This window comes from Halichoerus grypus, chromosome 7 (genome assembly GCF_964656455.1).
Source record: "Halichoerus grypus chromosome 7, mHalGry1.hap1.1, whole genome shotgun sequence".
NCBI classification, from domain to species: domain Eukaryota; kingdom Metazoa; phylum Chordata; class Mammalia; order Carnivora; family Phocidae; genus Halichoerus; species Halichoerus grypus.
The window spans coordinates 151401101-151426811 of NC_135718.1; the positions used below are offsets into that span (position 1 = coordinate 151401101).

The 25711-nt window shown below is 58.8% G+C and overlaps 1 protein-coding gene across 3 annotated transcripts; it reads right to left on the bottom strand.

Annotated features, from left to right (window-relative positions):
• Nucleotides 1–1788: 1788 nt before the first annotated feature.
• On the bottom strand, nucleotides 1789–25505 carry LOC118535180 (sodium/potassium-transporting ATPase subunit alpha-2). Of its 3 annotated transcripts, XM_036091445.2 has the most exons (23): nucleotides 25357–25505; nucleotides 20768–20872; nucleotides 20527–20586; nucleotides 18983–19186; nucleotides 18387–18500; nucleotides 17994–18128; nucleotides 17185–17302; nucleotides 15146–15414; nucleotides 14107–14305; nucleotides 13895–14004; nucleotides 13615–13749; nucleotides 12776–12965; nucleotides 12476–12651; nucleotides 9119–9255; nucleotides 8502–8652; nucleotides 8248–8416; nucleotides 7882–8036; nucleotides 7519–7642; nucleotides 7199–7344; nucleotides 6869–6999; nucleotides 4783–4884; nucleotides 4594–4685; nucleotides 1789–3723 (listed from the first exon to the last, which is right to left on the bottom strand). In XM_036091445.2, exons 1-23 carry the CDS (start codon nucleotides 25366–25368, stop codon nucleotides 3695–3697), a joined length of 3063 nt encoding a protein of 1020 aa, XP_035947338.1. In that variant the 5' UTR covers nucleotides 25369–25505; the 3' UTR covers nucleotides 1789–3694. The 3 variants fall into 3 exon arrangements, with proteins under 3 accessions (XP_035947338.1, XP_035947340.1, XP_035947339.1); XM_036091447.2 differs by lacking the exons at nucleotides 17185–17302; nucleotides 17994–18128; nucleotides 18387–18500; ... (2 more) ...; nucleotides 20768–20872; nucleotides 25357–25505 and adding an exon at nucleotides 15666–15781; XM_036091446.2 differs by lacking the exons at nucleotides 17185–17302; nucleotides 17994–18128; nucleotides 18387–18500; ... (2 more) ...; nucleotides 20768–20872; nucleotides 25357–25505 and adding an exon at nucleotides 15609–15753.
• Nucleotides 25506–25711: the final 206 nt, after the last annotated feature.

The window sequence follows — 25711 nt, forward strand, 5'->3', positions numbered from 1 at the left end:
CCGTTCATTTCCCACAGATTCCTGGCTCCCTCCCCGAAACCGCCCCCCAGTTCACTAAACCACTGGGCTGACCAGGTTCCCCCTGGGCCCACAGGCTGGCTGTCCCTGGGGCTGCAGTGAGCGTGAGTGTGGCTAAGAGGCTGGCCCTGGAGCCACGCGGATGGAGAGTCAGAGCCTGATTCTGATGCACAACATCCTGGGAACTTTGACAACATAATTTAACCCTTCCAAGCAGGGGGCACCTGGGTGGCTCAGTCAGTTGAGGTCCGGTTCTTGGGCTCTTGATCTCGGGGTTGTGAGTTCAAGCCTCGTGTTGGGCTCCATGCTAGACCTGGAGCCTTCTTAAAAATAAGTAAAGGACCCTTCCAAGCTGAAGTCTTCTCCTCTGTAAATTAAAGACAACAGTAGTGTCCATCTTCCCGGATCCCGAGGATTCTTTCAGTCATCCGGCCCATCTTTATTAATAGCCCAGTATGTATCCGGCATTGTTTTAGATAGTTAAAGATTAAGGTGGTGAATAAAAGAAAAAAAAAATCCCTGTGTGCATGGAACTTATGTTGCAGAAGGAGTCAGGCAAACAAACAAAAAAAGTACAAACAACTCTATGTATACTTGAATTGTATATATATTTTCTCTCTAAACTTGAGGTAATAAGCATTTACGAATAAAAACAAAGAGAATGGTGGACGAGCTGCTGTAAGTGCAATTTTATTTTATTTTTTAAGATTTTATTTATTTGCAAGAGAGTGCGAGCAAGAGAGCAGAAGCAGGGGGAGCAGCAGAGGGACAGGGAGAAGCAGGCTCCCCGATGAGCAGGGAGCCTGATGCGGGGCTCGATCCCAGGACCCTGGGATCACGACCTGAGCCGAACCGACTGAGCCACCCAGGCGCGCCGGAAGTGCGATTTTATTGGTGTGTCTGTGCGGGCCTTTCTGAGGAGGGACTGGTGGAGGAGCCCTCTGAACGGGGTGAGGGAGCTGGGCATGTGTGTCTGGCAGCAGCATGATCAAGAAGAAAGGGCCTGAGGTAGGATTAAATGAGATTATGCAGACAAGGGTCCGACAGTTGGGGTTAATGCTTGCACAGTTCCTGCCATGGTCACCGTCACCATGCCCTCAGAGCTGAAGTAAAGGTGCCAGGCACAGACTTCTGACTGCTATTCCCAGATCCCATTCCCCGGGGCCCCGGGGGGAATGCACAGCACCCAGCCAGCCCTGCATCTGCAGCCCACGCCTGCCCATTGCACCCCACCCGCCCGTGAAGGCTTCCAGAGTCTTCTAATTAGGGGAATTTCAAGGATTGCAGCTACTTTTCCCTCCGTCCCTTAACCAGCACCCAGAACAGCGCTCTGCCTACAGTGTAGACTCTTAGTTGGTGTTGACCTTGGGGCGGGAGCGGGACTCAGCCCACCGTCTCCTTTCCCCACCCCTCAGATTGAGAGTGGCCTGATTTTGGTCTGGAACAGAAAAAGCAGAAGTGGCCTTGAGGATTTGGGCTCAAATAGGCTCATTGGTCCTTCTCTGTTCTGAACAGACCTTTGTGGCTCTCGGGGGTAGGCTCCCCCATGAGGAAGGAGGCCTCTACTCTATCTTCTTCCAGATCATTTTGCAGACTCACTTCTTGCCCTCTGGGTTTCTCCCCCGACATCGTCTGCCCCCAGATTGTTCCCAACCTCTCCCCATCTCCTTGCCGCTCTTTGCTGCTTGCTCCACGAGCCGAGTCTTGCCATAGCATACTCTCAATACCACAGTCTGGGAGGCAGGTAAGTATTCAGTCTAGAAATCTGAATTATGGAAGGGCTTTCTTTTTCATAAAGAAAGGCAACTTTATTATTTTCAAGTACATAGGTAGTACCTCAAACTAATGTCTTACAAAAGGTCACCAGGTAAAGGTCTTGCGAATGTTTCTTTAACAAACACATGAGAACTGACGATGATTAGCCCATGCATATGCTACTTCTACATAGATATTCCTAAAGTGCTTCAAAAGTATTGTTTTAGGTAGACTACATATGCCATCCCTAGCAATGTGGTTTATGCTTTTAATTTGCTAAATGAATGCTGTTTTTTTATTGATTGGGCAAAGATAGGCTTTGTCCACAGTCAACAAGTCTCAAATTAATCAGGTCCAAATTAATATGGTTTCCCATTTAGGTTTCCGAGCCCAAAGCAACGACTCACTTATTTTTAAGGTACTTCTGATAAAGTAAAGTTCCAGTGTAGGGAAGTGAGAGTCCGCGGGAGCTCGTTCACGGGCCTCCTTCTTTTCTGCCTTAGGTCTTCGGGTTTCCTTAGGTAGGGCTCTCGCTTGGCCCATCTGGGGGTCTCTACAGGAACTTCCCAGTTGCCTTCTAGGCCAGGCTTAGAGAAGGGGCAGAGCTGCCTGCAGAGCAAAACTGTTAGGTGGGGAGCGCGTAAGGGAAGGCAAAGCATCTCCCCTAGGAACCTGAAACCAACTCCCAGTCTTGGAAAGCGGGAAGGCGGGGGGACAATCACTAATGTGAAGGGCGTTTGCCTGGGAGGAACAGCCCTCCTAACGTCCGCTCTCTCATTGTCCAGAGGGTCTGACCAGTCTCCTGACCTAAGCTGATTCTGCATGTCCATGGGCGACAGAAAGGTTCCAGGGACTTCCTCCACCTTGGTTCCAGCCGATGGCCAGGCAATTCCTGGAATGACGCCGGTTCATCAGGATGGGCATAAAGGAGAAAGGGGTGGCAGGACCAGGGAATGAACTGGCACCCATCCCTCTGGGAACAAGTTGAGACTTCGAGGACTTAGCATTCTGGAGGGCCGGGTGTCACCAGGCGCAAGGGACCAAGAGCGCTGGAGCCTCTGTGACACCTGGGCCTCGTGGCCCAGAGGACACAAAGCAGGGTCGTGGGGACTGCCTGCTGCAGGGGTGTGGGGTCCCCGTGGAGCTCCTGGGTCGCTCTGGCCTGCCTTTGTTGCTACTCTGATGACATTTGAATTTGGTCTGCTGGCAGGAAGTTCTAAAAGGGTAGGACCCAGGGCTGGAGACCACACATCAGCTGTCCTGTCCTTGGCACGCTCCTCCCCGGCTCCCGTTGCCGTGTCCGTCCTCGGCCTCCCACCCCCCTGCCCTCTCTCCTCTAGAGGTTCTTAACCAGCCTTGCCTGGGGATGCGTGGCTTCTGCAACCAGCTTCCCTTTCTGGCCCGACGCCTGGCACTCACCAGGAGGAACTGTGTCTGATCCTGAGGGGGAGCGAGGTCAGAGTCGGGCAGGAAGCAAAGGAGGGGTGGGATGGACAGTGGGGTAAGGCCGGAGAGATGGACATGGGTGAGATCTGAGGCGGTCCCTTCCTCCCGGTAGAGACAGGTCCCTGCCTTTGGGTGTTGATCTGTTCTAGTGGGAGGTGGGTGTGCAAGGGCAGACAGTGGGGGGGGGAGTCTGGGGTAACCCTCAATTCTTCAGAAAAAGTGGACAACAGGACGGAGCAGGTGGAGCAGGACCTGGGAAGGACCCTAGCATGTGGTGTGTAATCTGATTGTTCATAGTTGGGTCTGCAAGGCAATCACTCTGAGCTTATTTACCCACTCCCCCCCAACTTAGCCTGCTGAGTGGCCTCACCGTCCCTCCCCGGACCCTCCCGCAGCACCCCCAGTCTTCTCCGCATCACCATCCCCGCACCACCTGAGGCGCCCCAGCCCCGAGCCTGGTCCTTCCTCGGACAGCTCAGTAGTACGTCTCCTTCTCCACCCAGCCTGTGGGAGAGATGGGGGGCATGTCGTGAGCTCACGGTGGGGGGAGGGGGCAGAGATCCGACCCCTTGGGCTGGGCCATGTGTGCAGCCCAGGCCTGGTGCAGGGGCCCAGGGAAGTCCCGAGGAGGGCGAAATCAGGGTGAGAGGGAGGGGAGGAAGTCGGGGAGCTGGGGCCACAGGTTAGGGGCACAGGGTGGGCTGGGTGGGGAGAGGCAGGGGCTAGGCAGGTGACAGATGGCTCTGTAAAGGGGCAAACCGCCCGTGGTGGCCGTGCCGAGACGTGCGTGGGGTTGACAGCTCATGATTTTTCAGAAGTCAGAAATACGGATTTTATGTGAAAGCCCCTAAGCTGTAGCTATTGGGCCAGTTACAAAACACAGCCACACAATAAAGGGCGGACCAAACCAAACAATATCCACGGGCCGTATTTGGCTTGTAGGCCGTTCGTTTTCAACGTCCAGTAAGGGGTCAAAAATACTTGTTGGAAAAAAAAAAGCCAAACTTGGTCATTGCCCGGGAATCAGGAAGCCTGGGTTCTAGAGGCAGCTCTGCTCTTCCTTGCTTTATGACCCCAAGCAAATAAATTCACCTCTGCACTTCTCCGTTTCTATAAAACGTGGCAGGGGGACTAGGTGACCTGGGCCCTCCTAATTCTGTGTCCTGTGATCGGGGTGGGAGGAGGGGCCTGAGCACCACCTGTGTGTTGGGGGTCCCAGGTCTGTGGGGAAGAGGCAGGGTCAGGGCTCTGAGGACCTGGGGGCATGAGGAGAAGGAGAAAGGAGCCACAGTAGGAACGGTTTGGGTGGGGAGCCCTGGGGGGTGGCCAGGAGTGGGGTGCACTGGTGGGGCGCTGGGGGGCAGGGGTGCTTACCGCCGGGGTACCGTCGCAGGATGAGCTTCCGGACCTCGTCATAGAGGAAGATGAGGAGGCTGTAGGGGAAGGCGCAGAACCACCAGGTGACCCTGCACCGAACAGAAACAGGGAGCGTGTCGGGGGCACCCCAGGGTGGTCACAAAAAGTAGGATCTGAAGACCAGAACCCGGGGCCTGACACACTCACTTGAGCGGGTACATGCGGAGGGCCACCCCCATGCCGGGGCAGTAGGACAGGAAGGCCGCCAGGGCCGTCTCCTCCAGCAGCCCAAAAATCAGAATCTTGTTCCTGGAAAGGCAAAGAAAGGAGGGTAGGTGGTGTTGAACGGGGGGAGATCCAGGGAGACCCCTGGTGGCGGAAGATACCCGGGGACGGTTATAGACACCGCCCTCCGCCCTCCACCCTCCGTCTTCAAACACCCTCTTCTCCTGCTACGCGTAACCAAAGTAGATTTCTTTACTTTTTCTGCTCACTGATCTCACCTCCGATCGCTGCCTATAACACACATATTCATCTATTACGTAAATGTTTCTAACGTGCCGGCTGATGTGCTCTGTGGTCAACACAGGCTGCCTTCCCGAGTTGTGGGGCTGCCCTCACGCAGGGCATGCTCTTGCTACGGCTCCCGGCACGTGGTCGGTGTCAGTCCGCGTCACCTGCCCAGCAAGGTGCTCGGAGAGCCCGTGCGTGTCCTACACATTCTCAGTGTCTCCCTGGCTCTGGTCGTTGTTGGTCGTAGATATTGAATAAAGAGGAGAATGTTTGTAAAGCACTTAGCAAAGAGGGAGCTGTCCACTCCCTGGAAGGTAAATGCTGGCTGTGTGTCCGTGACCTCAGAACCGAAAAGCAGGACAGAGCAAGGTTCTGAGAGCAGTTGTGGAGTCAGACAGGCAGAGTCTAGTGGGAGCTGCGCCACTTACTAGCTTTTGGTGGTAAGCACGGCTTCTGCACCTCTCTGAGCCTCGTGGTCCTTCCCTGTGAGGGGGGATACTACTGTATGTCATGGGGTTGCTGGGAATAGGACGGGAGACAAAGCGTGGAAAGCTCTGGAATGTGCAAAGTGCTCGGTGGGATTATTACTCCACCTGTTACAACCCCACACGGTGCACGGCTTTATGGTTTGTGCCAGTAGCTCCCAAACTTGCCGCTCACTAAAGGATGCCTCCTATTCGTCTTCGATAAAGACCCCATTTTAATTGATGGTGCTCTATTTGTTAATAAGTAATGAATATCACTTCCCCATTTAAAATTGGAAATAAATACTTTCCACCAGAGCTGCGTGTTAGCGTGCGATCGCAGTCCTTCACACCTATGCTTCTGCCTCAGAGGGACACGTTAGTAAGCCTAGTGGCCCTCTGCTACGGGGCTGATTTCCATAAAGCTTTGGCACCTTGCAAACAGCATCTCTGAGTGCCCCGTCCCGGGCCCCAGGTGGGGCCGCCGCTGCTGGGGTCCTCAGGACCCCTTTCCTTTTCCACTGGCTCTGCAGAGGCCTGGGGTTAGCAGCACTGGGGATTGTTCTAGCACTAACAGTTGTCCGCGTTGCGGTCACCGAGCCATTGCTGAACCGACGGGGCCCACACCCTGACCGGCCAGCCGCCCCGTGGGGTCACCAAGAGCTTGGGCGCTAGAAGCAGGCCTGGGTGAACCCTTGCAGCTGGGTGACCTCAGGCACCTCATATAACCTTTCTGGGGTCTCTGGTCCATAAAAGGAAAGTAGCACCTACCTCATGGAGCTATTGTGAGGTTCAAAGGTGTGTTTGAATCACAGCACGATGACTGGCCCGTGGTGACTCACACTCTAAGAAGGCACGAGCCTGCCCCTGAGCAGCTCCCAGCCCCCACGAGGAGAACACACCGCCACGGGGCGGGGGGCAGTGCTGTTAAACTAGAGCTACCTGCACATGGTGGGGGGGCACGAGGCACCTGCACTTAGGGCTCGGCAGAGGGTGGGGTGGGTGTTGTTGGAGTGTGAGATGGAGGAGGGAAGGGAGGAGGGGAGCAAAGAGGGAAAAAATGGGAGAGGTGTGGAAAGATGAAAAGGAAGGGACAGGGAAGGAAACCTTAAAGCAGTAGATCAGGAGCAAAATTAAAACTCGTCAGAAATGGTGATATGACCCCTTCCTCTTCAGACACCTATTTCAGACGGCCAGGCAGGTGCAATCTGATGCTCTCTCCTCCCAGATGTGGGCCAGGGCGAGGGGGCCCGTGGGGGGGGTGCGGGCTCCCAGAGCGCTCTCTGCCAGGGGTGGGGGGGCGGGGGGGCGCTCACTTCATGCCCTGCTGGAAGACTGAGTTGCGCCGGGTCTTGCAGATGATGAGGTCGGCCCACTGCACGACCACAATGCTGGCAAAGAAGGCCGTGTGGCAGGTGAACTCCACCACCTTCCGCTGCTCGTAGGTCTGCGGGGGCCGGGGGGGGGGGCAGGGAGGGCAGCATGAGAGGCGAGGGGAGGGGCGGGGGCAGCGCGCTGGGGGAACTCGTCAAACCCTGGGCACGGGGCGCCCTTAGTCCCCCGCCCCAGCTGGCCCCCCGGCCACTCCCACAGGCACCCAACCCACCCCCTCAGGCCCGGGCATCCCCCCTCGAGGCCCCACGCACCCACTCTTGCCCGTAGCTGTCCTCCAGATCGTTCATGGACCGGTCATCCCAGTCCAGGCGGATTCCCAGCAGCCTCGACGGCAGGAAACCATTCTCCGCCAGGATGACGAAGTAGGTGAAGAAGCCCCCCAGCGCCTGGATCATCCCTGGGGGGGTGGGCAAAAGGCCGGCCTGGGTCAGAGGAGGCAGCAGGGTGGGACCAGCCACTCGGCCGGAGATGGATGTCCTGGCCCCTCGGGGGGGCCACTGAGGCTCATCCCTCCATCAGCTGGGCAGGGACTTCTCGTGGGGTCCCCCCGAGCCCCAGGGCCCCGCCGCACCGATCTGTCCGTAGGCCATGCTGATGAGCCTCTCATTCACCAGCTTGTCCGTCTGGGGGTTCCTTGGCTGTCGCTTCATGATGTCACTCTCTGCTGCCTCGTAGGCCAAGGAGATGGCAGGGACCTGTGTGCAGGGTGAGTGGGGGGAGGAGGGCAGGGGAAGGGAGCCGACAGGTGCAGAGGACGGTCAGTGGGAAGGAATCTGTGATGCAATCCAGCACTCATTACCAAGACCCTATTATGGCCCAGGTCTTGGGCTTCTGTTCCCTCAACTGTCGCAGGCTAGCCAGCTGCCCTGGGGCTCCTCTCCTTGCCTCGGCCGCCCGCCTCCACCCCCTGCACCTCTCCGACCCCTGGCCTCACCATGTCAGTGCCCAGGTCAATGCAGAGGATGGTCACGGTGCCCAGAGGCAGGGGGATGTTGGCGATGATGAAGAGCAGGAAGGGGGTGATCTCGGGGATGTTGCTGGTCAGGGTGTACGCGATGGATTTCTTCAGGTTGTCGAAGATGAGGCGGCCTGGGGGGAGGTCCGGGGACATCAGGGACATGGGAGCCCCCTGCCCCAGCCCAAGCCCCTGGAGCGTGGCTGCCCGTATTCTCCAGAGAGGGAGACTCTGTGTTTGAAGGAAGCCAGAGCGGGCTGCAGGTGCCTGGGATCCCGAGGTGGCCCTGCCTTGGGGCAAAGGCCCGGGAAGCGGAATGCCACCCCGGCCCGCGTGGCCCCTCACCCTCCTCCACGCCCGTGACGATGGAGGCAAAGTTGTCGTCCAGCAGGATCATGTCGGCGGCCTGCTTCGACACGTCGGAGCCCGAGATGCCCATGGCGATGCCAATGTCAGCCTTCTTCAGAGCGGGGGAGTCGTTCACGCCGTCCCCGGTCACCGCCACAATGGCCCCCTGGACGAAGCACAGCCAGAGCGGGGGAGGAAGCCCGGCGAGGCCCCGCCCGGCCCACCCCGCCGCCCGGCCCTGCTTCGCTCACCTGCCTCTGACAGCCCTCCACGATGATGAGCTTCTGCTGTGGGGACGTCCGCGCGAACACGATCTCCGTGTGGTTCTTGAGGATCTCGTCCAGCTGCTCCGCCGTCATGTCCTTCAGGTCGGAGCCGTGCACCACGCACGCCTTGGCTTCTCTGGACGGTGGGGGCAGAGGGGCTGACTCCCCGCCGCCCGCCCGCCGGCCCGCAGGGTCCCCGGGGCTGTGGTCCTCCTCGCCCTCCCTCCGTGGCCTGTGTGTCCCATCTCTCTCTTTGAGGAAGTGAGGCGACATCTTCACCCAGCACGGTCGTTGCTAGGCAACGTGCTAGTTTTCTTACACACACCTCACCCCCGTAGCCACCCTGCAGTGTAGCTGCTTCCCTAAATTTGTAGTGGAGAGAACGGTGGCTCAGGACAGTAATGGGACATCTCTGAGTTTGCACAGTGAGTTGGGGGCACGGCCTGGACACACTCAGGACTGAGGAGCCGGCCGCTGAGGCGTCACGGGTAAGGCCTGCGAAGGTCCCAGAGGAGCGAACCCAAACACCCCCCGGGGCCCTGGAGCATTCTGTGGGACAGGACGGGTTGATCGGAGACGGGGCTGTCCCATGGACGCCTCACCTGGGGTTGACCTGGCTGACGGGAATGTTGAGCCGGGCTGCAATGTCCTCCACGGTCTCGTTGCCTTCTGATATAATGCCCACACCCTTGGCGATGGCCTTGGCTGTGATGGGGTGGTCCCCGGTCACCATGATGACCTGGTAGCAAGGAGATGAGAGAAAAGAAAAGCAGTATTAACACCCCCTCCCAATCCATTCCTTTCCCAGAGTCAGAGATCCCAGCCAAAATGGTGGCACCGGGTGTGTGTGTGTGTGTTTGAGGGGGTGACAAGTTGTCCTTAGGGAGTCAGAGATACTTTGCTTCCATGGAGGAAAGCCTCCATGATGAAGAACAAATCAACAAGGGCCTCTTGAAAGAGGATCCTCAGAGATTGGATTTCATGGGCTACGGGGCTTCTGAGCTGGGAAGACCCCTCACTTACCAATGAGGGACGAAGGCTTAGAAAGGGCCCATGACTCCCTCAAGGTTACTGGAGCCAGGAGTAGGACGCATTTTCTTAGTGTCCACGCTGGTTGCTGCGGGCCATCCAGCCGGTCAGAGTAGGGAGGAAGGGGACATGGCCCCCCGCCCCCCAGCCTTCCACCTCCTGTTTCGCTGCCTCTGACATCCCTTCTCCATGTGGGAAGAAGGTGATTCTTGCAGAATGGATGGAGTTTGGTGGGGTGGGGGGATGGCTGGCATCTGAGAGGTGGGTTACAAGGCTGTCTGTCATGAGCGGGGGTGGATCGGAGGCAGAGGAAGAAGCATTTGCACGTGTGGGTCTGTGGGCAAATCTCACGGATACTGAGGAGAAGCCCCTTCAAGGCCCACTGCCTTCTCTTCCAGCCCCACCACGCCACTGAACCTGCCCCCCAAAGGCCGCTTGGCCCCCCAGTTGAAGACAAAAGCATCTTTGCAGTCCTCATCCTGCTTGACCCGTCTGAGTACTTGGCACTGTCCACCAGCCCCTCCTTGAAACCTGGCCCCACCTGGTCTGCAGGGACTCCATTATTCCCGGTTCCCGGCTTATTCCTGCTCTTTCCTGCCTCCTCCAGGTGGCCGCCAGGTGGAAGGGGCGGCTGAGGAGTCAGATGGTGGACCTAAGCTTGAACACCGGCCCTCCCCAGCTATAGCACCTCAGACAAGTCTTTTCACCGAGTCTCGGCCCCAGGAGGGCACAAGCCCCACCTTCCAAGGTTGTCGTGAGGAGTAAATGGCACTAGGGGGACACTCAGTAAACGTGACCCCCCCATTCCCGGGCTCTTCTCTCTCTACTTGCCCCAGGACTGGTGGCCCCGGCTTCATCCTGGCCCCCCTCCCTGACCCAGGTTCACTAGTGGGTCTTGAACGGCACTCGTGTGCTGATGAGCCTCGCTCTCTCCGGTCCTGGCCCTCTGTCCTGGGCTCTGTGCTTATGCCAGCTGGGGTGTCTCTCCCTGGGTGTCCAGCAGGTGCTTCCAACTGAAGGTCAAAGCTGAGCTCATCATGCGCTCCCATCACCCCACCAAGCCTGCCCTCTGCCCCCAGCTCGACACTGTCCTCTGCCTTCTGTCCCTTTGTCTCTGCATCTCCCTCGCTGACCATGTCCAGCTTGGTCACCATGTTCTCAAAGTGTTTCTCAGACGCGACTCCTCGCCTCCATCCCTCTGTCGCCGCCCTGGTTCAGGTCCTTGCCTGGACTAGCGCCCCACGGACTCTCTCCCTGCCTCCTCGCCTCCAGGCCTTCTCCAGATCCAGGCCCTCCTCCACCAGGGTGGCCTCCTGAAAACTGGCTCCCAGAGAGCCACAGGATGAAGCCCAAGTCAGGCATTTAGGCCAAGCCCTTCCAGCTGGCCCTGGCCCAACGTCCCAGTCTCCATCCCCAGTGCTGCTGAGCCACCCGCCCCCCACGCACCTGCACCCCACGTGCCGCCTCACCACGTCAGGACACGCACTGTCCCTGACCTTGACAGTCTTCCTCGCCCTGCCTTACAAAACACTCCGGCCTTCGAGGCCCAGGTCAAATATCACGTGCTCGGTAAAACGTTGTCCAGTTCTCTGAGGCAGCATTAACTGCTCCCTGCTCTGAGATCCCTGGGGTACTGTCCGCCGGCCTCCGCAAGGACTCTGATCATGGCAAGAGGCAGCCTGCCGGGCAGGAGCACGGCTTTCCACACAGCGGGCCAGGCTTCACATACCTGACCCACCCCTTCCTGGCAGGTCTATTTTGGGATAGCGACTTACCCACTCCGAGTCTCAGCTGGTTTTATTTTTAAATGGGGTTGATGACGCCTACCTCAGCGACAGAGTGATTGGGATTGAGAAATCCCTTACGTCCACACGTCTCCACACACGTGCTTTAGTGTGATAGGAAATGGCAGGCTGCCTTCGTTCAAATCCCGGCCCTACCACTTACGAGCCTGTTAACCTTTGTGCCTCAGTTTCCCTCTTCTGTTAAAAGGGACAATACCAGTGCTTACTCCTCAGGCTGTTGTGGAGATTACAGGAGCTCATAGAGGTGAAGTGCTGAGCATAGTGCCTGATTCCTACGACCGGCTGTTTGTATTATGACAGCGTCTGGCCCGCAGCAGGTGCTCACGACCCTAGCTATCAGGTGGTTCTGTGATTGAGTGTAGAGAGCCCCTGAGCTCCGGAGGCCAGGCACCACGTCTCCTTCGTCTGAGTGTGCCCTGGCCCTCAGTGGGCGGGCAGCTCGAGCTGATGTGGTATTAGCTGAGATGCTGGGAAAAGAAGAGCCAGCCACGGCACCGTGCCTGGCCATGAGATGGGGCAAGGGGCTGGTGCAGAGGGCGTCTTGGAAACAGGAAAGTAGGCTCCAGGATGGACAGGGTTTACGTTTGTTTGTTGAACTCGGGCACCTTGAACAGTGTTTGGTCCACAGGCCGTAAATAATAGGTACTTGCAGGGTGAAGGACAAGTGTGGCAGGAGCTGTCCCCGAGGAGCAACTGCACGTGGACACAAGGACCTCGGAGAGGTGTGCTTGGGGGGTGGGGTGGACCGGAGCCCGTTGACGGGGGGTGTGGGGAGCGAGTGGGCGCGGACAAGAGGCTGCTCATCCCACCCCCAGTGGTAGAGAGAGTGGGCACTGGTCGGGAAGGTAGGGCAACCAGCTCTCCAAGACCCAAGCGCCAGGTGGGCTCGAGATCAGAAGAGAATGAGTCGGGGAGAGGATGTGCCTGGTCGCCGACCGAAAGGGACCAGGCGAGAGCTCCAGGCAGGGCCGAGCTTTCCTTGCAGAGGGAGGCGGCCACAAGGGGCCTGGGCATCTGCAACGCAACAGCCCCCCGCTGTCCCTCAACCATAGGACACCCCACAGCTGGAAGAGATGGGAGGCTGAGGGGCGTTGGGGGGGAGAGCGGGGGAGGCCAGGCCCGTACCTTGATGCCAGCACTCCGGCACTTGCCCACGGCGTCCGGCACGGCAGCCCGGGGAGGGTCGATCATGGACATGAGCCCCACGAAGCAGAGCTTCTCCGTGGGGAAGTTCAGCTCGTCCGTGTCAAACTTGAAGCCCCGAGGAAACTTCCCAGAGGGCAGATTCAGTTGACAAAACCCTGACGCGGGCAGGAGAGAAGAGTGAGCCCAGCATGGGGGCTGCCTGGGTGCCCCCAACGTCCCTGTCCTGGGGCAGCCGCTGAGGCCCAGAGCCCCTGCTCAGCCCCACTCCCTGCCTCTCACCCAGCACGCGCTCCCCCAGCCCGCCCAGCTCCATGTAGGCGTTCTGAAAGGCGTCTTGCATCTCCTTGTCCAGAGGGATCTCCTTGCCCTGCACCAGGATGGTGGAGCAGCGGTCCAGGATGCGCTCCGGGGCCCCCTTCATCACCAGCACGTGGCTCTGGGGGCTGTCTTCTCGCTCATGGATGGACAGCTGGAGAGAAGACAGGCGGTTACGGAGGGTGCCTGCCAAGGAGACGTCCCCTGATGCACTAACCCCCGGTCCATCAGCTACTGCTGACAGAGGGAGAGACCGTGTGTGTGTGTGTGTGTGTGTGTGTGTGTGTGTGTGTGTGTGAAGGGGAGTGGGGGCCTCGAAGGCCCAGCCCTGTAACCTGAGAGTCACCTGCCCATAGGACATTCATCCACCTCACCAATATTTACCAAGGTCAGTTAAGACAGGCACTGTGCTAGGGGCTGGCTGGCTCTCTCACCAGCGCCCCACCACCGTGCTGGCCTCCGCGTGTTTACACAGGACGCGGCTGAGACTGCATTCCGGGCATTGAACAGACGCCTGCAGCCTGGCGGATACCCTAAGGAAATTTCAGAGGTGGGGTTCACCCCCACAGCTGGAAGGGATGGGAGGCTGAGGCCAGAGTCTGGAAGGTGATGGGGTATAGCGAGGAATAGAGGTCTGGAAGTTGGGGGGTCCTTGCAACCAGACATGTAGTCACCCCGGTTTTCCTGGGGGATGAGGCAGGGCGAGGAGCATGGCCCTCAGATGCCCCCACTCTTCCTAGGTTTTGTGCACCCCCCTCATTTCGGCCCCTTCCCCTGCTCCTGTCCCAGCACCCCAACCAGACCTGGTACTTGTTGGTGGAATTGAAAGGAATCTCCGCCACCTTGGGGTTTCTGTCCCTCATCTTCCTCACGGAGCCGCAGGACAGCTCGATGCACTTGAGCAGAGCTGACTCAGAGGCGTCGCCGGCTGTGTCCCGCTGCCAGAGGAGAATTCAGTGTCACGAGGGCCGGTGGGGGGTGTGGAGGACTGAGGGAGGGGGCCCCGAAGCCCCCGAGGCTGCGAGAGGTGGAGCTGGGCCCCGGCAAGGCGGGCAGGCCATGGAGGCGCCGCTGACCACCTACCTTAGACACAGAGATGTTCTCCTGCCCGGCCTTGAAGACAGCACGGTTGCAGAGACCGGCGATCCGAGACAGGGCCGTCCACGTGGGAGACCGTTTGTCGAAAGTGGCCCCTGGGAGGCAGTGGGGGAGAACCAGGAGCGCGGCTCCCCGTTAGAGCCCCGTCTACTCCCAGCCTCCCCGTCCCCCGGGGCCCCCTTGGAGTGCCCAGTCACCAGACTGATCTTCCGTGGTGTCAGCTTCGTGGATCTGGTTGTCGAACCACATGTGGGCCACGGTCATGCGGTTCTGGGTGAGGGTGCCCGTCTTGTCCGAGCAGATGGTGGAGGTGGAGCCCAGCGTCTCCACCGCCTCCAGGTTCTTCACCAGGCAGTTCTTCCGCGCCATGCGCTTGGCGGTCAGGGTCAGACACACCTGGGAGAGAGAGGGGGGGAAGAAGGGCTAAGCCTGGAGCTGGAGGTGCCGTGACCCCACCCCGGACCAGGGCTCTGCCCCGCCTTCCTCGACCCCAGTCCGCAAACACCGAGTGGGACCTATGTGTGGGCAGCAAATGTGTTCGATTTCAGACAAGCTGAACTGAGATCATGGGTATGTATTCAGGTGACAAGTCCAACAGGGACTTGAAGATACATGGCCAGAGCTCCAGAGAGGGCCAGCATAGAGCTGGGCGGAGGGCTGTGCCAGTCTCTCTCCTAGACCGGGCATGAGACTGGGGGGAGATGGGCTCACTCCAGGGGGTGGGGGGGAGCAGAGCGCGAGGCCTGTGAATCGGGGTCGGGGGAGGAGGAGGAGACCCTGCAGGGGACAGGAGCAGAGGAGAACCAGAAGAGTGACATGTCACAGTAATTGACAGAGGAGAGAATTCTAGCAGGGTGGACAGCTGTATCCGTTTCTGCAGCAGAGTTAAGGAGGGGAGCTGAGAAAAGGTCACTGGGTTTGCCAGTTAGTCATCGGTGACCTTTGAGGGAGGCTTTGCAGCAAGGTTGGCCGGGACGAGCTGCAGACCGCAGTGGACCGTGCGTGGGGGGTGAGAAAGGTGGCCGGGATGAGCTCGGGCAGAGAAACCCCGTGCCGAAGCGTGGCCCTACCTGAGACTTCCAGGCTCAAACTCAGAGCCGTATAGTAAACGAGAATGTGACAGGAGATGGTAGGGGCTTGAAGGGAACAAACTGCTGAGATACAATAAGGCTCGACTGCCTTTGAGGAAAGGGTAGCAAGACCTCCCCCGGTGGCCCCTCGGCCTGAGCCACTCACGGTGACGGTGGCCAGCAGCCCCTCGGGCACATTGGCCACGATGATACCGATGAGGAAGATGACAGCCTCCAGCCAGCTGTAGCCCAGGATGAGGGAGAGCACGAAGAAAGAGACCCCCAGGAACACGGCCACGCCTGTGATCAGCTGGATGAAGTGCTCGATCTCCATGGCGATGGGCGTCCGCCCCACCTCCAGGCCCGAGGCCAGGGTGGCAATGCGGCCCATCACCGTCCGGTCACCTGTGGCGATCACGATGCCCCTGGCCGTGCCTGCAACACAGAGGGCAGCCCGGCTGCTCGGAAGAGGAAAACCACCGCGGAGTAGATGAGCCTCAGACCGGGGTCCTGCGGGCCACCCTCCCGAGACTGGACCTGCCATGGAGGGCTCCCCCTGCGCAGACCTCCAGGCCCGGACCTGGGCAACCACGACTCATCCCCCCTCACACTTGGGCCCCAGGAGAGACCTTGCAAATAAACTCGGAATTCAAATCGAGGAGATGCAGGCAGTGAAATCCAAGTACCGCCTGAGGAGCTCAGTAAAATCCGTCTCCTGCTTGTTAGGATCCAAAAGCATCTGATGTTACGGATTTTCCGTGTGGTCTTAAGATTTTCTTTCTCAGCGTTGGGCCTGGAGACTCCTCAGAAGAAGCCAGGCAATTGCCGAGCCTTATGCAGACACTCGGGGCGGTGGGGGCGGGGTGTGGGATGAGGGAAAGAGCACGGGTGGGGGAGCCAGGCAAACCTGGGTTTGCACCCTTGTTTGGATTCCCGCCTGGGAAGGCTTTCATCGGGAAACGAGGGAGGGCTGTGGCATGCTGGAGTGGCGCCTGGCGCGTATTAACTGCCCAACAAATGTCCGTTCTATTCATTGCTTCTCCTTTCTCCAAAGCCAATTTCAGAGAACGCAATGTGAGTATTTTACTAGGCGTTTTTACCAATTGTGGGAAATGTAGAGCAAATTTCAGAATCTCAGTACATTACAAATTTAAGATATCTAATGTGTGGTGATTTTCATTGTAACTCCAACTTGCTAGAGGAGAGGAACACCTGGGTGAGGGGCGCCTGGGTGGCTCAGTCGGTTGAGCATCTGACTCTTGATTTCCACTCAGGTCATGATCTTTGGGTCGTGGGATCGAGCCCCGTGTCCGGCTCCATGCTCAGTGTGGAGTCTACTTGAGATTCTCTCCCTCTCTCCCTCTGGCCCTTCCCTCCCCACATGCTCTTTCTCTCTAAAATAAATAAATAAACCTTTAAAAAAATGCTCACAGAGACATAATACGCCGAGGAGAAATGGGAATTGGGAAGGGAAAGTCGTGGAGGTGGGGCATGTGGCCTCCTCCGGCCCCGGTCCCAGTCCCGAGGTTTAGCCAGACCTCTCTCCCCACCAGCTCTCTCTGTGAGCCCCTCCCAAGGAGGCCCGGCCACAGAGGGCACGGATTTCGGGTGGTCTTGGTATCCTGCGCTTACATGGTGGCAGCTCGGGGAGCTCTTGATGGCCCTCGCTCATCTCCAGAACCCAGAACAGAGATGGAGTGCACTGGGCAGCCTGAAGGGGGGGGCCCCCGTGTTCACCTGGCCTGAGCCTCCCCAGCCTGGTCACTGGTCAAAGCAAGGGTGGGACAGGGAAGCAGCTAGTCCCAGAATCAGAAGACATGGGAGGAATCAGTCAAACCAGGGACTTCTAGGAGTCAAGACGCATGTGTGTGTTGTCTATCGTGTGTGTTTGTGTCTGTGTGCCTATGTGTTGTGTGTTTTGTGCATTGTGTTTGTGCATGTGTGTGTACGGAGGTCTTGGCCCAGGGTCCGAAGGCTTTGGGATCTGCTCAGTCTCGGCGTGGACAGAAAATAGATCTTCCTGTGGGGAGGTAACTTCCGCAGAGTCAGGCCGCCCCCGCCAGTAGTATTCAGGGCCCCCTGGTCCCTCAGTCCCCTCCCAAGTTAGCACAACCACAGCCCCCAGTCCTGTCTGGGGGTCCAGGATTTAGACTCTTCCTTCAGTCGGGGCTGGGGTGGGGAGCTCCCAACCGGCCAGCTTCTCACCTTCCACACAGTTGGTAGAGAAGAAGCAGATGTTGCGGGTCTCCAGGGGGTTCTCATGGGTGAACTCGGGGGAGCGGGTCTGGGGCTCTGACTCGCCCGTTAGGGATGAGTTATCCACCTGAGGAGGAAGCAGGTGTGTGGTCACCAGATGGGCAGTCACATGGGTGCACACACAGTTGTCCCCCGGCTCCGACCACACTCCACCTCCATGACATAAGGGACAAAATTACACTTGTGCTCATCACGCATTTATAGCATTACTCAGCTATTGTCCCTGTTCTAGTTTGGCATCCTGGCTCTCACCGACTTCTTATGTGACCTTGGGCTGGTTACTTAACCAGTGCAACCACCATTTGCTCATCTGTAAAACGGGGAATGTAAGGGGCATCTCAGCATTATACAACCCCGGGGGTGGGGGGATGCCTCTAACCCGAGAGCCTAAGGAAACGGTGCCGTCTCAGGCTGCGCATGGTGCCGTCGGTGACCACGTATGACAGCACCGCACAATGACACTGTTCTTGCCGAGTGACATCAGACAGCTATGTGGATGCATGACAAGCATCCGACACATGGTGACACCCACTACCGATTGCCGTGAAGTGGCGATCAGAGACGTCCTGGGCCACAGGGCACGCCCAGCACACAGACACGAGGGGGCGATCCATAAACACTACATGGGAGACGAGGCTGGGCTGGGCGGTGTGGGGGCAGGCGTTGATATAGGACCTGGGGCTCCCAAACGACCCCCTCTCACTGGGCCCCTCCCAGCTCTGTAGGGCCGGCCGGCTGCTCTGGCATGGCCCACTCACCTTGCAGCCATGAGAAGAGATGATCCGGAGGTCTGCCGGCACGCGGTCCCCTCCCTTCACCTCCACCAGATCTCCCACCACCACCTCCTCTGCGTTGATCTGCATCTTCTCTCCTTCCCGCACCACAAGGGCTTGCTGGGGGGTGGGAGGGGGACGGGCATTTCGTGAAGGACTCGTCCTTTTGCCACCTTCCTCCGTGGCTGGCCTCCCACCTCTCCCAACGCTCCAGGGGGACCCCGTGCACCCCAGGCAATACAACTAGGTCCCGGCGTGGAGAGCGGGAGGGTCGTTTCTGCCCACGCCTCCATCTCAGAGCGCAAGGAGCTCAGGAGAAGGAGCTGGGCTCCCCCAGAAACCTTGTGCCCCGGCTCGGAGCCCCACCCAACTGTCTACCTGGGGCACCATGTTCTTGAAGGAATCCATGATCTTGGAGCTCTTGGCCTCCTGATAGTAGGAGAAGCAGCCAGTGACGATGACCACAGCTGCCAGCACCACGCCCAGGTAGAGCTGGGAAGGAGAAAGGGTTGAGGCACCCGCTCTTCTCCCAACCTTGGAGGGGCGGCTGCCCCTCAGATGGGCATTCGGGGACTTTGTCTGGGACTGGGGGTGACAGTGGCAGAGGAGAGCCCTTCTCCCCAACCTCCCTCTCAGTGTCCTGAGAAAGGGAAGGGGCAGGGGAAATCGCAGGGAGTTCCCAGGACTAGGACTTCTTTAGGGCGTGAAGCCCCACAGATCCAGACAAGCCCACTTAGGTGTGAAGGGACAGGGAGGGTCTGTCTCATTCGGGAGTGTGTGTGTGTGTGTGTGTGTGCGTGTGTTGGGAGGTGTTTATAGACATACAGAGAAGCCTCGTCCCTTCACAGCCTAAAGAGCAGAGGGGCCTGTGGGGCTGTGGCGGGAGGCTCCTGCCCGCTGCCCCCACTGCACTGGGATCCAGGGTTGGAGGACGGAGTGGCGGGCCGGGGCCGGGCTCAGGCACGGCTGCTCACGTTGTCGTTGGATGGTTCATCCTCCATGGCGGCCTGGATGCCGTAGGCCAGGAAGCAGAGGATGGCCCCGATCCACAGCAGGATGGAGAAGCCCCCGAAAAGCTGGCGACAGAACTTGACCCACTCAGGGGTTGTCGGGGGCGGGGTGAGGGCATTGGGCCCATCCCGAGCCAGAATGTCCTGGGCCCGCTGGTTGGTGAGGCCCTGAGAGAGGCGGGGAGAGGAGCGTGAGCGCGTCTCTGGAGCTGTCCGCTCCTCACTGCTTCCCACCAGCTCCTTGGCAGGGGAACAATGTCCATGCGGAGAGAAAAACCCCACCTGGTAGGAAGGGGTAGGGGGACCATCGGGAGAGACCACACAGAGGAGGTGGCATTTGCCACGGGTGTTGGGGGCCTTGAAGGCTGAGGAAGATGCAGAGTGTGACCCGACCTGTGGTCGTCCTTGGGTTGAGACCCCTGTGGGTTAGGACCACGGGATCTCCCCCAGTGGCAGCCTGGATAAGGCTCCCTGGAAAGACATTCCTCTTTTCAGCAGGAATTCAAGAAGAGGCCACCACGATGGGCCTTCAGTGTCTCACAGCTTTGGTAACCGTCTGTCACCTTCCCCAGGGAGCCTGGCCTGGGTGTGGTTCAGATGTCCCCGCGGAGCCCACACCTGGTGGTAGAGCTACACTCCGCGTGGCGCATGGGGATGCTGGACCACGTTCTCTTCTAGACGTGGAGCTCCTCGAGGGCAGAGGTCACTTAATTATCTTTCTGTCTGTGCACTCATTTATTTAATAAATGTGTATCGAATGCCTATTACATGCTGGGCTCTGTTGCCAGCTCTAGGGATCCAGAGGAGGACAAGACCCACGAAGTCCGCGCCTCCCGGAGCTTATGGCCTGGTGATGTGACACACAATACGTAGATGTCACCGCCAGATCACTAAGAAAGGTAGAGTACGGTGAAGGAATGGGGGGCAGAGAAATTTCAAAAGGGAAGTCAGGGAGGGCCTGCAGGAGGAGGCGTGCACCCACTACGGTTTTGCATGATGCTGCTTTATTTTTCGAAACGATGGGCTTGGTAACCTGACTGTGCCACTTCCTATTTATTTCTGTGACGTTGGGAAGCTCATCCGCCTCGCCGAGGCTCCCTGCTGTGACGGACAGGCGTACGACAGCCACGTCGCAGGTCTCGTGAGGGTCAGGAAGTGCACGTAAAGCACCCATCACCGCACAGCGCGCACGGTGGGGCTACCGTGAGAGCGGGGGGGTTACCCCACCGTTTTGCGGGTGTCACTTCCCTGGGATGTGTATCACTGGAGCTGCCTGGGGCAGGGGAAAAGCTCTGCCTGGAGCCCCCCCAGGCCTGGCGTCCAGGTACACAGGAAGAGTTATCATCTAGGAAGCAGGGGATCTGGGTTCTAGTCCTGGCTCTGCCCCAGCTAGTCACGGTCTGGGGGCCTCAGTTTCCTCACGGGCACAGAGGGCGGGATTGTCCACCCAGGCGCTGCGTGGGCTCTCTCAGGTCTTAGGCACCCTCCCTGACGGCCCCTCCACTCACCTTGGATAGGTCCACTTGGTATTTGCGGCCCAGCTCATCCAAGGACAGCTTGTGGTCGTCCTGGGGAGGGAAGTCGAGTTACTCTGGGGTGGGAGGCTGGGCGCTGCCTCTAGCACGCGTGTGAGGGCCGAGGGGCATGGGCTGAGGCAAGGGGCACGGGAGCGGCGGCCTGGCTTCTCCGAGTGTGCTGGGCTGTGGGGACCCCGTTTCCATGAGCCGCTGGGCAGGCTGTGGCCCTCACCATGGTCACCTCCTTCTTCAGCTCATCCAGTTCCTTCTCCTTTTGCTTCTTCTTGCCGCCCCCATTCTCTGCAGTGGTGGCTGCAGGTGAGTACTCACGGCCGGCCTGCAGGGGTGGGAAGGGAGGACCCGAGAGTCAGGGAGGCTGGAGACTGGAGCCTCTGTTCCCACGGACAGGCCAGGAAGGCAGGCGCTGCGCTGGGGGTGGTGGATGCAAAGGCAGTGATGGTCCCAGGGGAGGAGAGGGTGGAGGGCGGAGGGGACTCCACGCCCTCAGTTTGCAAACTAGTCGCAGGGCCACGGGCTCTACGTTGGAATGTCAGGGAAGGCCAAGGGGCTCAGGACTCAGGACCCCACTCTTGGCTATTTACGGTTGGGCTTCTGCTAAGATTTTGCTTGTTGAGAAAACCCTGCCGCTAAATACTAAACAGAACAAAAACTTTAAAAACCACCATCCTACACTATTTAGAATTCTGGAGGGCGGTGGGGCCGGGGTTGGGGGCCGGCTTGAGGTAGAAGCACCTGCAGGAATGGCTTTGTCCCCAAACCGTGGCCACTTAGAGAGGAGTAGAGAGAGCTGGGAATCTGGGGGAGGAAGGGTCTCTGGGGAGTCAGGGGTCAGGGAAGGGTGCCCTTCTTGTTGGCCAGCCTGCCTGCTCCCGGGCAAGGGGCGATTTGCACAACTTGAGGCCCCAAGGCACAACTGGGTAAGAAGGCAACTGGGCCCCATTTGTCCGAAACATAAGAACATGTCTCTGAGAATACTAAGATGTGTGTCTTCTCGGGTCCTGGCATTCCTGGGGCCTCTGGTGAAATCAGGTGAACATTTTCCCTGGAGCCTCGTGAGGCCCTACAATTCCCTTCCTCGCCTCAGCCTGTGGTCTCCCACCACCGCCAGGCTGCCAGGGGCCACAGGGGACCTCTGGGGAGCAGGGTGGGAAATTCCTCCTTCCACGGGGTGGGGGTGCTGCTGGCTGGGGTGCTGCGGGAGGAGGGGCTGGAGAGGGCCTGGGGGGCCACGACAGAGCCTTCTCACTCCCTCTCCGCCCCCACCCCCTCAGGGCGTCGCGTCCTTGTCAGCGATGGGCTGGATTTCTGTCCCTAAGGCCGTGTGCGGCTTTCAAGAGCCAGCTTCTCCATACTGTGGGGTGATTCAGTTTTTCATGAAGACTGGACACCTGGGGGCGCCCGGGGGGTGCAGTCGGTTAAGTGTCGGACTCTTGGTTTCGGCTCAGGTCGTGATCTCAGGGTCGTGAGATCGAGCCCCACTCGGGGCTCCACACTTAGCGTGGAGTCTACTTAAGACTCTCTCTCCCTCTGCCGCTCCCCCCCTAAAATCAATCCATAAACCTTAAAAAAAAAAAAAAAGACTGGACACCTGGATGGGATCTACAGCCAACGTGTTTGTCCTTTTTTACAGGATAGTGTGCATTTTTTAAAAGTAGACTTTTCTTTTAAAGACGGTTTTAGGCTCACAGCAAAATTGAGCAGAAAGTACAGAGTTCTCATACCCCCCCCGCCCTCATATGTCAATCCCACTGTCAACATCCCCTCCAGAGTGGTGCATTGGTTGCAATCATGAACCTACACTGATGCATCATTATCACCCGAAGTCCGTAGTTGCCTTAAGGGCTCCCTCGTGGTGGTGTCCACTCCACGGGTTTAGACAAACACACGCATACTGGCTCGTATCTATTATGACACCATCCAAAGTGGTTTCACTGCCATAGAAATCTGTGCTCTGGGATAATGCATTTTTTTCCCATCAAAGAGTCAGGCGCAATCCCAGGAATGTGGCAGTTGCCCTCATCTTACGAGATCATGAGTCCAGCACCTGGAGAGGTCCGACCAGTGAGATCGGGAACAGGGCGGGGGACTCAGTGAGAGTTGGACACCGTTGTCCCCTAGACACTAAACCTTGCATTTGTTCCCTAGGGAGCACCCACGAATCAAGTATACCTTTGGCTTCCTGAAGGCTGATCATCTTGGGGAGACTGAAGTAGCCCAACTGAAGGAATGGAGGAGGGCTCACGGGAAGGTCTCCATCTCCCCCCGGCCAGGAGACCTAAGAAGGCTCCTTTAATCAGATAGATTGAAATGCTTTGGGTTCACCAAGTCTCTCGTTGGTGGAACAGAACTGCGGAACGGATGAAAAGCCCCAAAGGGACCAGAGGCAAGAAATCAGGCCAGACCGGCTCCAAGGTGACCCTCCAGAGCTTCAGGGGCAGGAACGGGGCCTGGGCATACAGAGGCAGGGGGCGGCTGGGGCTGGGGCAGAGGAGCAGAGCCCAGAGAATTTCTGTACATTCCGACATGAACTAAAGTTTGTGAAAATTAGAACCAAATCGCCAGCCCGTGTGCTTGGGGAAGGTTGCATTGTGGCCGACTGAGCAGCTCCACACAGCATCCCTTCCCCTGAGCACCCACCCTGTTCTCCCCAAGGCGGGCGCAGAGCTCGGGACACACTGCCCCTTCCCCCTCTTGTCCTGGCAAGGATCTCAGGCTCTGCAGCCAGGAGCCTGCGGAGATTTGGGGCGAGCGCGCTGCCCAGGCAAGAAAGAAAGAGAGGAAGCAAGGACCCCCCCTCCGCGGCCCCCCCAAACCACGAGTCCCCCTCTCCGGGTCTTGAATGCTGAAGGAGAACAGAGAGTTCTTTCTGAGAGAGCCAGAGGCTGGGAACGGGGCGGGGGGGGGGCAGCTGGAAATCAGCCACGCTCCCCCCACCACAGCCTCGTGGTGGCAGCTGGAGCGGGTTGGGCTCCCTCCCACCACAGCCGTCCCTTCCCCCAGCTCCCACGCTGCCCTTCGCGGCCACAGGGTGCAGGGTGACAGTTGGGCCGAGCTTTGTAGTGCAGATGTAGGGGAAAGAGACAGAGATGGAATGAACCCTCGCGGGGGTGCAGCGGGGGGTGCTTTCCCTTTCCAGGGCTCTCCTGGTAGGTCGAACTCCAAGCTCCGACCCTAAGACCCCTAATTTCCCCCAGCCTCTCCATCCAAGCAGAACCAGATCCGCTCCCTAACCTGCCGTTGCTTGCACACAGCCACTGGGGTGGGGGTCAGGGGGCTTCAGGGCTGCTGGGCGGAGAAGACGAGACCCAGGCAGCTGGGGTCCCTCAAAGAAGTAAAGGTCAATTTGCTTCCCAAGCAGGACCTCGTGAGCTGGGCCTCCCCAGTTCTGAGGTGGAGCAGAACCCCTGGTTCTCGGGACTCGGGGTGGGGGCTGGTGGAGGGCAGCCTGGCCTCTCCTCCGAGTCCCGCACAGCAGAATAAGAGATGCCAGGGTTCAGCTGAGGGTCCTAAGATGGTCTGTCTTCCCATGGGTGTGACTTCTTCCTTCGTGAAGCCCACACGCAGACCTCACTCACCCACACGCAGGGACATCTGTCTCACCCATGCTGGAGGGCCTGGATGCTCCCAGATGTGCCTGCCCAGGCACACCCAGGCGCTCACCCAGGAGCATCTGTATCGGCTCCGGCCTGTGGAGAACACGTGTGTCGCAGGCACATGAGCGCGCGCGCGCGCGCGCACACACACACACACACACACACCGGTTCTATTTATAGCTTCTACCACAGCGCAGAACCCTGGTGTCCAAGCTCAGAGTTTTCCCAGCTGCTAAACACAGTGCAATAACACGTCCCTGCCTGACCCCTTCCTGGGCCCAGAAGCTCCCCCACAGCTCCCCACAGGCACCCCCTTTCCTCAGCACCCTCCCGGCGCTCCCCAGACCCTTTGCCTCAGCCAGCATTCCACAAAAGGAAAGCAATCAGGCGCAGTGTGTAAGGGCTTGGGTGACTTTTCTCCATATGGAAATTTCATTTCCAAGAATTCGGAGCCTGTCCCTGCCCTCCCTTCCCCACCCCCCCAATCCACGGTTGTTAATCTTCCCCTTGGCATTCCCAGGGCTGCAGAATGCCACGGGCAGGGGTGGCCTGAGGGGGTGCAGACAGCTCTCACCAGCCTCTGGGAAAGTGCTCACAGCCCAGGGCCAAGGAGGATGGCAATGCTGCCAGGGCATGGGGAGAGGTGCTGGGCTGGGGCTGCGGGGGCACATTGCTCTTCTGCCCCACAGCCCTCCCGGCTGCCGGCACTCAGGGACCCGAAAGCTGGTGTCAGAACTGCTTGGTGACTTGGGAGCCATGCCCCGTGGCCTCTCCAACCTTAAACTGGACCCCCATCTTCTCGGGCTGGGACTGCCGCAGGAATGGATTTTTCAGGGGGGTGGCACAGGCGGGGGGCATTAATAGTGCCAAGCTCCCTTCAGCTGGCACGCTCGGAGGTGCGGTGAGGGAGGGTCTGTCTAGGATGTGGGAGACACAGGGACAGAGATGCAGGGTAGGGTGGAGGGCTGTGGGGCTCGTCCTGGGGAGTGGGGAAGCAGAGTGCCTGTGGGCACCTGAGTGCCGTGGACCTGTGGACCGAGCAAGCGTTTGTAGCTGGGAGACTATCAGTCCAAGTTCATGCTGCCCCATAGCCTGGCTTCTGTCTGCCCCTCCCTCCCCACCCCATCCTTCTCTCCCCCAGCCTCCCTCACCCTCCAAAGAGCCCTCCTCCTCCCTACAGAGTGACCCCTCTCTTTGGGATACTCACCCCACGGCCCATCTTGGGGCAGAGTGGCTGAGGGAACCTGGACTGGACAGGTCACCGGGAGGATCCCCAGCCCACACCTCTGGTCTGGGATGGCCAGAGACCCCAGCAAACAGAGCCGGCAGCAAGCAACAGGGTAGCTTTAAATAGGTCCCTCTCCCCCTCTCCCCCGCCTTCCCCTCCTCGGGAAAGAAACGTTTGTTGAAACAGGATCCCTGAGGACTCCTCCCCTCCCGCCCCTTAAGCAACAGGCGGGTGGACCATGGACAGTCCATTTGTCCTGCTGTGTGTTCCCCTCGGCTCCCCCCATCCTCCCCTGGCCCCTGGCGGCCACGACTAAGAGAGGCGAGCAGCAAGG